Below are 11,018 nucleotides of genomic sequence, written 5' to 3' on the forward strand. Positions count from 1 at the left end.
CACTCCCACTATCTATTTCCCAGCATAGGTCATTCACATCTGTCTTATGTGGCAACTGAACAAGGAGGGATGGTTTCTGCACCAAAAAGGATCAGTGATTTGCCAGTTGCTTCCTTTTAACCTAAGGTCTAATGTGGGAAAGGAAGTTGAAGATTCTTTAAGCTATTAGGGAGTCTGCTCACAAATGTGGTCACCTGCTGACCTGCAACAACCACACATCTTTTCTGGTGACCACCAGAAAAGACTGCCATTATATGTACTGAAATTTATGTCATGTTCTAACTTGTAAAATATTCTTTACTTAGGCCCTGAAAGTCCTGAGGACTGCAGAGTTTGCTCCTTTTGTTGTTTTTATCGCTGCACCTACAATTACCCCAGGCATTAACGAGGTAAGGCTTATTACAATAAAATCTTACTTGCAGAAGTCTTGAGAATAGACAGAAATACAGATTTCAATCCTGTTTGACAGAAATCAGTGTGATAGACTTTGTAGGAAAGATGAAGAAATGTTAGCTAAAGTTCACTATTGTTTCTCTGTACCATAATAAACTTTTAGAATGTATCCATTCATTGATTTTTTTAAGGAACATCATTTGCATTAAAAATATCCCTTTCTTTTTACCTGCTTTGTCATACCATTTTTTAAATGCTCCCTTTAAAGGAACACGTATCTAAGGGTATGTCTGTACCAGCTTATTTTTGTATAACACGTCACTGAAAATAGCATGTAAAGTATGCTAAAATAGACTGGTAAAGTCTGTATTTCACTCCATTTCCTGTTACTGATTATTAGAAGTCTACTTTCTGGTTTCTTTATTAAAAGTGTAATAATATTCTCATTATTAGTTTGGACAAATGTAATGTTTCTCATCATTATTTCATACCCTCCTCTATTATCAGATTTTTTTCCTTTTTACTTTTTTTAAAGCAATGTGAATATATTCCCCCTTTAACCATGAGGAGGAAGAGTTATTAAGTAGACGTTTTTGTCTGACTTTGCTGACACACACACACACACACACACACACACACACACACACACACCGGTTATTTTAAAATGTCATACAGATCTAAAAATTCCCTCTCTATTTTTCATCAAAGTTAATGGTGTGTACATATGTACCCTGTTGTCACTGCATGTATTTCAGTTTTACTTTTTTAAAAGCGGGGTCCAAGAGGGAGAAAGCACCTGTTCATGGAAAATGTATGAAAATTAGTACTGAGACGCTGACACAGGTGGAAAGAATTGTAACAAGGAATGCTGTTGCAGACATATCCTACATGACTGCCCTTGTTTCATTATTTTTTCTTGAATTATCATCTTTCCTTTTCTTCTCATTTTCTTGCACTCATACTAATTTTATCTAGCTGCCAAAATGGTGCAGAAAGTTGCCTGTAAGTACCAGCTAGGAAATTATAATATATAACCCGTATTATTTTAATATTGTTTGAATGTAGATACTCCTTTACAATTTGGCATTATTTTTGCTCATTGAGTAATTGCATAAAGCAGATACAGGTATCTGTGAAGCATCTGTCCTGAAGCTTATGCGGACACCCTGTGGCAAGCAGAAATCTAAATTGTCTCTTATTAACTAAATTTCCTCCTATGTTTTTGTGGCCTGAATTGCACCCTTGAAGGCATAATCTCAAAAACAATGGCCAGCATCCAGTGCAGTGTAACACCTGTGCTGCTGCAAGCTAAGTGAAGCTCCAGTGGTTTTGTGCTGAAGGTCAGGCGATGTGTTTCCGATCTAACTAGTGCTTCTGGAGTGTGGGCACACTACTACAAGTATTTGCATTCTTGTGCAAAAATGCAAGGCCAGTTGCATATCACTGTGGGCCCACAGCAGTGTGGGTAGATTGGCACCACTCATATTATGCTGCACTGGATGTTGGCCAGTGTAGGTACCTCGGGGCTAATAGCAGCTGGGAATGAATTTTGATTGGGTAAATTGCATGGAAAGAGACATGCCACAATCCAATTCCTCCCTCATCTGTGTCTGCTTTTAAATTGTTCTAGAGTTGATCACAAAGTTCCCATGTCATCAGGGGCGTAACAAGGCTGGAGAGGGCCCAGAGACAAAATTTTAAAATGGGCCCCTCGCTGATACACACACACACACTTCACATGTGATTTCCCTCTGGGGGGCCACTCAAGGCGCGGGGGCCCTCAGGCAGCCGCCTCCCCTTGCCTAATAGTAGTTACACCTCTGCATGTCATGCATAATTTAACTGCAGTATCATCATCTTCAGAGGGATTTCAGTGCACTCAACATTCTGTACTGTGATTTAGTATTTAATCACAAAATCTACAAAATTTTGAAAGCTACAAAAATATACTGCATTTAATGTTTTGTTTTGTTTTTTAAAACTGTTCTTCCTTTTTTCATTCGTTAGAAGTACACTAGTTCCCAGATGAGTAGGTCCCTAATCCATCCAACAGACCTTGAGCCTGGGGCAAGAGCCTGGTTCTACCCATCTGCTTTTTAGCTTCAGGACAAGATGCAGGAGCACTCTTAACCATTTATAGCTTTTTGCTTAGTCTGAATGTTTGGACAGTGGTCTTTTGTTGAGACAAAAGTCTTATTCTTCTCCCTGCAATGAAATGAAGATTGGAAAGTTTTTGCTGCAGTCAGAATGGAGTAGACAATCTACCTTGCAAAAATTTGGTCCCTCTGAGATGTTCCCTTTTTTGTGGAAGAACTAGTTACTGAGATGCCATTTAGAAATATTAGCTGACATGATGCACAGTGGTACAGCACTACTGCGCACTGTGTCATGGCAGCAGCCATAAGGCAGTCCTGATGTTGCAGAGAACGAGCGATTATTCAAAAAGCACTACTGCTGTTATTTCCATTTGCAACAATGGAAGAAACTGCAGCAGTGCTGGTTGTGCAACTGCTCAGCCTCTGCAGCATCAGGGCTGCCTTACAAGTCTGCAGCAGCCCCGATGTGGTGTGCAGTGGTGCCTTATCGCTGCACATCATGTCAGCCACCATTGACTGAAAAGATTCAGTCAATTTTACAGTAACACAGTGGCCATAACTCTTCATATTCTGTACAAGTTTAGACCTATATCAGAACATACAGCTCTAGTTTTAATTACACTTTTAAAATGCTCATTTTCTGATGGCATAAAAGTTGCTGTCATACGCTGTCAATAAAGCCACACATTCTTCAGCAGCTGTGACACAATCACACATTCACCTCAGCCTGTAGCAATTATTATTTATAGTAATCTCATGTTGACTTTTGCCTGCACTACCATAGGCTGAGACAGTTGTGTGATTTCTAATAGACATGCTTTTAAAAAATATATAGTTGCAATCAGTGCAGAATTTTATCCATGCACTACCTAACATGGTTGACAGTTGTGCAGTTGTCTCAACCCATTGTCATTCATGGACTTCTAGGTCCCTTTAGAGGAATCTAGAAACTGTCACACTAGGTCTCTGAAGAATGAAAGATTGACTTAGATCCAGACAAAATTTTAAAGCCAAAGTTTACCACCTTCTTGTAATTTTTTTAAAAGTGAGGAAACTCTTTAGACATTGGCCATTAAAAATAGATACAGTACTTTTGAAAAATACCCAGAAAACCAAGCCTGTCAGAACTGTTCAAATGGTAACTCTTGTAAAGCTACTGATGGAGCTGAAGTTGTTTAACCAGGATCACTGATGCTATTTCTTGTCAGTTGTGGTGGAGTCATGAATTAACTTGAAGTAGTATGTAGACCTACCACTTACCTATATGTTTAAAAGAAAATATGCTACATCTAGACATGTGAAGGCCCTGGAGAAAAATCAGGAAAAAATATTTGTTCCAGATTTTTCCCCTAAGGCCAAAGACCTTAGGGGATTTTTCCAGATTGGAAAAATCTGGAAAGATTGGAAAAAACCTTATGAAATATTTTTATCTCAGAATGATTAATAAAATGCTTTGCATAACATAGTTTTAAAATATTATCACTTCTTGTCCATTGCTCTTTCAAAATTCTAGCTATGTAATATGAAGATGTTTTATGTAAGACAATGAAAATATTAGATAATTCTAATCCTGTATAAAATAGAATTTTATATAACTCTCATGTTCCAGATGCATTACAGCTTTTGCCTCTCACAAGATGCAGTGTCATCTTTACTAGAGGAGCACATAGACCTAAGCCCTTCCTAGGCCCTCCTTTTGTTGCCTGCCTTCAGGGAGCTGGCAATTAGCCGTAGCTATAATTGAGCGAAAGGGTTCAAAGAACACGGGCCTCCAGCTCCATCTCTCCCTATTTTTTTCATTATATCCCTCACTCTGGGGGGCCGCCAGACAGAGGGATGAACACAGGCCCTTCTCCCCTAGCTACGCCCCTGCCTGTCTCTTTGATCTGGAGAGTGGTGAATATTCTATTTGACTCCTGTTAATCTTGAAGATATTCTCTTACCTCAAAGAACTGCAACACCATGTTTCACCCTTCTTCAGGAAAATAAGCAGCCTATTGCTGTACCTGCTTCTGTGGAGATAATTTACAAGAAAACCAAAGGGGGTAGATGTGCTCTACATGGGGCTGCCTTTGTTTGTAGTTTGGAAACTTCATTTGGTCCAAAATGCAGCGGCTAGATTGGTCTACGGGGTTTCTTGGAGATACCATATTATGCCTGTCTTAAAACAGTTGGATTGGTTGCCAGTAGATTTCCAGGCAAAGTACAAAGTGCTAGTAATTACCTTTAAGGCCCTAAACAGTTTAGGAATGGGTTACCTGAGAGAGTGCCGCCTCCTGCATGATCCCCACCACACATTAAGGTAGAGGTCCATCTCCAGATGCTGCTAGCTTGTCTGGCAGTGACTTGGGAACAGGCCTTCTCTGTAGCTGCTCCTGGGCTATGGAATGAGCTCCCTATAGATGTTTGTGGTTTAAAATCTTTACCAGCCTTTAAAAGAGCCCTTAAAACACATCTTTTAAGCCAGGCTTTTAGTAATCTCTGAATGTTTTAATTTGCTTTAACAGTTTGTCTTATTTTGTTTTTGTTGTGTTTATTTTTGTGAACTGCTCAGAGCCAGGCAGTATAAAAATTAAATAAATAAATAATATATAGATGAGAGGCCTGATATGGGTAACAAAGCCCCAGGAGGAACCTGAAAATTTCAGTTGTGTAGGTTGGAATCTGCTTCATTCTTCTCCCATCCCACCTTTACACCAAGAGCCATAGAAGGAAGTACATAAGCTGTATCTTACAAATCGATCTCTAGTAGCACATATATTTGTAATTAATGTTTAGTCTACTTATATTTAAAAGTATAAATGCCTTGGTTTTATTTTTTAAAAATGTGCGAAGCTTTACATAGTTTATTTTGTATCTTTGAAACACTAAAGTAGGTTGAAATATTATACAACTGTTGTATATATTTCATTTTCCCCCAAAGTTTCAAGTTGTTTCCCAGAAAAAAAAAAATTATGACTTCAATATGTCCAGTTGTTTTCCATCTCTAACTACAACTGCATGTATACTTAGCCATAATCCCTGACTCTCTATCAGTAGTACAATATCTTGATCCCTGTATAATTCATTGCAAAAGGGGCTTTATGATAGGAGTAACCAAGCTGCCTTTTGCAACTTTTAAGGGGATTGTACAAGCATTCCAGAGCTGGCTTTACACAATTTCCATTGTGGACTCGGCTAGCCAGAAAGAAGTTTTAAAAGGTTCCTGAAATGGTTGAGTATGCAGAGGGGAGTTTTGCTTTTACAAGACTTCATAGAGGAAAGGAACACAGTCACTGAGGAATGGTATGGATGGGAAAGAGGAGTTGCTCATCAGTAATTGTGTTGGGGGAAAATAGGAGCAAGCAGTTCACATGGGTACAATAGATGGGGAAAGTATTGCATTTTTCCATGTTCAAAAGTATAGTGAAACAATTTATGGGAAAATGTGATATCCCTGCAATATAAATGCAGCCTCAAGGGAAGATGCCTGTATTGGGCATGACAAATGGCCAAATGGCCAAACTCTTCTTTTATTCCACTAAAAACTGATCATACAGAAAGGCCCCTAAAGTCTCCAAGTTTGTTTCTTGAGTGCGAGATGTTCAAATCTAGCAACTCTGTTTTGTTTTCAGAAAACACTAGTTTTCTGATTGTTTTATTTCTTCTTTGATATGTGCCTATATGGGAGGAGTATGGCACAACAGAGAGATGTGTGTCAGAGGGAAGCTTAGTACAATTTTATTTTTATTTATTAGTCCAATCTTTGATTGAATCTGTGAATATTCACTGCTGTGGTAGTTTCATATAGGCAAAACCAATGAAGAGGAGAAGTGTTTCTGTTAATGGGATGACACTTCAAGTCTAATGCAGCTATTGCAGAGGTCCCAAGCTAATCAAGTTGTTTTGTGCCTGGCCTTACCCTGTGTGTGTGTGTGTGTGTGTGTGTGTGTGTGTGTGTGTGTGTGTGTGTGTATTGTTTGTTTTTTTTCAGTGATTAGAATCCAGAACTGAAGTCTGAAAAGGCAAACAATGGTACCTCTGGGATACAGGCATTTTGCAGGTTTAGAGGGTTTATGAAAGTCTGTATGAGTGAGTGGGGGAGATAATTTGTAAATAGTACCCTATAACCTTTTGCCAGATTATCTGTTTAATAATAGTCTCTTATAAGTGATGGCAGTTAATACACGTTTGAGTCCTTAAAATGTTTTGCTTCCACTCTACTCAGTCTAGTAATGTGTTGTGTGCAGAGGAAGATGGAGCTTCCTAGTCCAGAAAAGTGTTCATTTCAAAATGGCATCATTCATTTCAAAAAGACAAAATCATGTATACATTCTTTTGTACATTCAAATCTCCTTCCTCCATTGAAATGAATGAGACAGCACACATGTTCACATCAGATCAGTGCAAGTATCTTCATTTAGGCATAAGACAAACAAGTTGTATTTGTGATGTAGTGTATTTTCATTCATGAAGTAGAACTCCTCCCTACCTCCTTATTTATGCAGATCCTTTTTTCTCATATTCATCCCCTGTCCATTTAAATCTCCCTGAAAGTAGATGTGTACAGTTGTATTGTGTGAAATCTAATATAGTTTTATTTTTATCATCTGGATGAAAACTGTATAACTGTTTTAGTATATATAAACTGGATATATAAACTGTTTTAGTATATAAAAACTGTATAACTGTTTTAGTTATTAAGTTGTGAAATTAAAATAAGTTACTAATTAATGTTTATAAGAATTTAATTTTGCTGTTTTTTCTAAGTAATATTTGTAAGGTATGACAACAAAATAATGCAATTGTTTCTCCTTCCTTTTCCCCAATCACTGTGTAGGATGAATCTCTTCAACGCTTGCAAAAAGAATCTGAAATCTTACAGAGAACATATGCACACTACTTTGATCTTACAATTATCAACAATGAAATTGATGAAACAATCAGGCATCTGGAAGAAGCCATTGAGCTTGTTTGTACAGCATCACAATGGGTTCCTGTCTCCTGGGTGTATTAATCCTATCACCAGAAGAATTTTATCTTTACTGGGAATGACCTCATACATGGAAGAGCCTCTTTGTTATTGACCTTGTGTCAACAGGTCCTGGCCCCTAGAGACTACCTAGATGTAGTGTGACCTAAATTTATAATTATCGTCATGTTCTTATAGATAGGAGGAGAAAAAAATGCTAATTTAAAGAGACAGTATCTTTTTTAATCAGTTCTCCTAAACTTTGTTAAAATGTATCTTTAAATATATGTATTATTCAATCCTTTGGAATGTTATATTTTTGGAAATCATAGCTTTTAATTTCAAAGGCCCCTAAAACTGCACAAAATAGATGCTGCTTTCTATAATCTATTTTAATAATAATATGATCTGTTACTTAACTTGGGGGTGGAACACTACATTCTTTTTAGAGTCTGATTTTGTGAATTGGAATACCTTGCTTTTCTTTATTTATTTGAAATTATAGCCCAATCATGACAAGATAAATTCTTAAATTCTAATGGCCTTTCTTTGCTTTTTTTTTTTAATTTCAAGAATAGCATTTTGAAGTACTTTCATGTAATATCCAGATAATGTGATACTGTCTCTTTGAAGAACTCTGTTAAACTTATAGAGATTTGAAGTTGGGTCTTGACTCTTAATGCATGTGGACAGTCGCAAGCGTTCATGCTGTTGGTGTATATGTGTTGAAAAACTGTAATCTACAGCAAAGTACATTCCGTTCATGGGGGGAAGTACCCAAGGGAATAAAATAAAATACTATGACTAAGTTGTAAAACCTATGCACATCCCTTGCATTTTGGGCAACTTTATAAACAAAAATCCTAATTTTTATTAATAATCATGTAGTGAAATGTGTTTGTAATTTTGTCTCAATTTAATTTGTTGTAAAAGTGGGAAGGGAAAAATTACTGGTTTCACCATTTCAGATCTGTGTTGTCTGAGAGTATTAACGTTTTAATTACGTTTAAGCAAAGAAATGCTGATTTTTAATATGTATGTAATTGTTTTGAAAATGCACACATTTTAAAAGGAAATACTGTGCAATGAAGAAACCAGTTTAGGGTTTGCGATTAACTATTCCAAAAGACTCATCTGCCGCAACCCTGTAAATTCCTTTAAACGGTAAATGACTCTACAGTCTGACCAATTTTTTATTTTAAATATACTTCCTTTTATGTGTTCAACAATTAAATGCCTTGGGTCATTCATTTCATCAAGGATTCTTCAGCTGTTCCTTTGTAGATGTCCAGAAAAAATGTTCTCACCATCTTTGTGTTCATTGACGTTCTTGCTTTGATTGCAAGTCCTTATGACTTGTGGCTCACTTAGCAAATCAGGGTCGCTTCATATATTAACATTTTTAGCAGATACCTATATTGAGTGTGCTAAAAACAATGACCAGCATCCAGCACAGCCTAATGTGAGTGATGCCAATCCACCTGTGTTGCTGAGGGTCACTGCAAAACACCAACAGTCTTGCACTTTTGTGCAAGAGCACAAATACTTCACGTAGCCTGCCCACATTCCGGAAGTGCTGGCTAGATCAGAAACACATTGCTGCCAGTCAAGTTACATGTTTCTGACTTGACTAGCACTTCCAAAGTGCAGACATGCTACTCAAAGCATTTGCACTCTTGTCCAAAAGGACAACTTCTGGTACTTCATTATGCACCTGCAACAACACAGGCAGATTGGCACTGCCTGTGTTAGGCTGCACTGGATGTTGGCCTGTGCTTGTATACCAAAATACATGTTTATGAAACATGTACAACACAGGTACAAATTGAAAGAGTCTTCTGATTGGCCATGACTCCCTGCAGTATATTCTCTGATGGGAAAGCATACATTCTTGACATCATGTGTAAAGCAGCCATAAATAATATGTGTAGAGCCTTAAAAAGCAAATCTTACCATGTATTCATCTCAGGGTTATTGATATGTTCTGATTACACTGACCCAGTTCCTCAACAAGGGTAACATTTTTTTCTCTCTCATAAAAGGGGTGGGGTGGGTGTTGAGCATTATCCATCCCAGTTTTTTGTGATATTTTTGTGAATTTACCCACCATTTATCACCAGTATTTGATGTATCTTGGACTGATTGTTTTACATTTTTATTATTTAATATGGATTTTTTTTGCTTTTGTTATTAAATTCTAGTATGTTTTTGAAAAGTGTTATCCTCAACGTTAAAATGCAAAATTGTGGTTTACTTGTAAATAGTTTCAGCTCCTTGAAAACCACTCAGAATTCAAGGTATGTAACCATTTTAAAAGGACAGTGTTTATCCCATTTTTATTCTTCACATTGCCCCATAGAAACTGAAAGACTGCAATTGGTTATCATCAATCCTCTGAGTTAGTTTATAGTTCTAGTGAATAATGCTGGTCACCTTAAATCCAAAATGTGCTTTGGTAACAAAATAACTGGCCCTATTTACCCCCAACACAGTACCTCTGGTGACTGTTGCTGGTGTCTATCTTATGGTTTCTTTTTAGACTGTGAGCCCTTTGGGGACAGAGATTGGTCTTATTTATTTATTATTTCTCTATGTAAACCACTTTGGCAACTTCTGTTGAAAAGTGGTATATAATTTTTTTGTTGTAGTTGAATAAGTCACAGGACAAATAGAGCTAATTCTTCTGATACTGTTGGTAATGTCACATTAAGCTTATGGATAAGTATTATCTACAGAAGAGTCACTAAGGCTGTTCAAGCCCCAGTTGGAAGCAGGACCTTTAAGAAAGAGGAGAGCAAGTCTTTACCTACTCTCCACCACCCCATGCAGCTACCTGCTGGGATGGTGCTTGGCCCAAGTACACTGTGCCAGCATGCATACTGGTTCGAGCCCTGGTTTGGGAGCAGGAGCTGTAAGAAAGAGAAGATCAAGTCCTTACTTAGTCTCCACTGCCCCGTGCAGCTTCCTGCTGAGGCCAAGTTATCTGCGCAGTAACAGCATGCACATGGCACCCACACATGCATGGACAACATGTGCATGCTGGTACAACAGTGGTACTTGAGCCAAGCACCACCCCAGCAGGAAGCTGATGGTGTGGCAGAGAGCAGATAAGGACCTGCTCTCCTCTTTCTTAAAGCTCCCACTCCACGCTCCCAACCAGGGCTTAAACTGGTGCTCGAACCACAGTGCTCAAACCCTAACCCTAACCATGGTCCAAGCGCACACCCCTAACAATCTCTTGCTTTTGTCTCTGTATACTGCCTCCAAATGCTTTCTGATAATTACCTGAAGTGCTGGCTCCAGGCTTGTCCATGCCTGAGAACAAAAAAAAAAAGCTGCTGGCTCCACCCCCAATGTAACCCCATCCCTCACTAGCCCCACTCACCCTCCCCCCAAGCAGCAGCAAAGAACTCACTTAAAAAGGTGCTACGTTATTTGACCCTCACTTCAGCGAGGGTTGGAAGTGCTTCCACCAGCTTAAGAGAACTCTTTGTGGCATGGAGAAACCAGCGGCAATGCAGTCTGCAAACCATGGACCCTTTCAGCATCATAATCTGGAATGATAACTGAGGCAGCTT

The 11,018-nt window shown here is 38.2% G+C and overlaps 1 protein-coding gene across 27 annotated transcripts in view; it reads left to right on the plus strand.

The window, feature by feature from the left end:
• The window catches only part of CASK (calcium/calmodulin dependent serine protein kinase), a 402,451-nt gene extending 392,796 nt beyond the window's left edge, over nucleotides 1–9,655 (plus strand). For all 27 annotated transcript variants that reach the window (XM_053305461.1, XM_053305465.1, XM_053305452.1 and 24 more), the window contains 2 exons: nucleotides 306–389; nucleotides 7,309–9,655. In XM_053305461.1, coding sequence (XP_053161436.1) covers nucleotides 306–389; nucleotides 7,309–7,485 — 261 coding nt within the window. In that variant the 3' untranslated portion in view covers nucleotides 7,486–9,655. The remainder of the gene's footprint in view (nucleotides 1–305; nucleotides 390–7,308) is intronic.
• Nucleotides 9,656–11,018: the final 1,363 nt, after the last annotated feature.

This window comes from Hemicordylus capensis, chromosome 3 (genome assembly GCF_027244095.1).
Source record: "Hemicordylus capensis ecotype Gifberg chromosome 3, rHemCap1.1.pri, whole genome shotgun sequence".
In the NCBI taxonomy this organism is placed as follows: Eukaryota; Metazoa; Chordata; class Lepidosauria; order Squamata; family Cordylidae; genus Hemicordylus; species Hemicordylus capensis.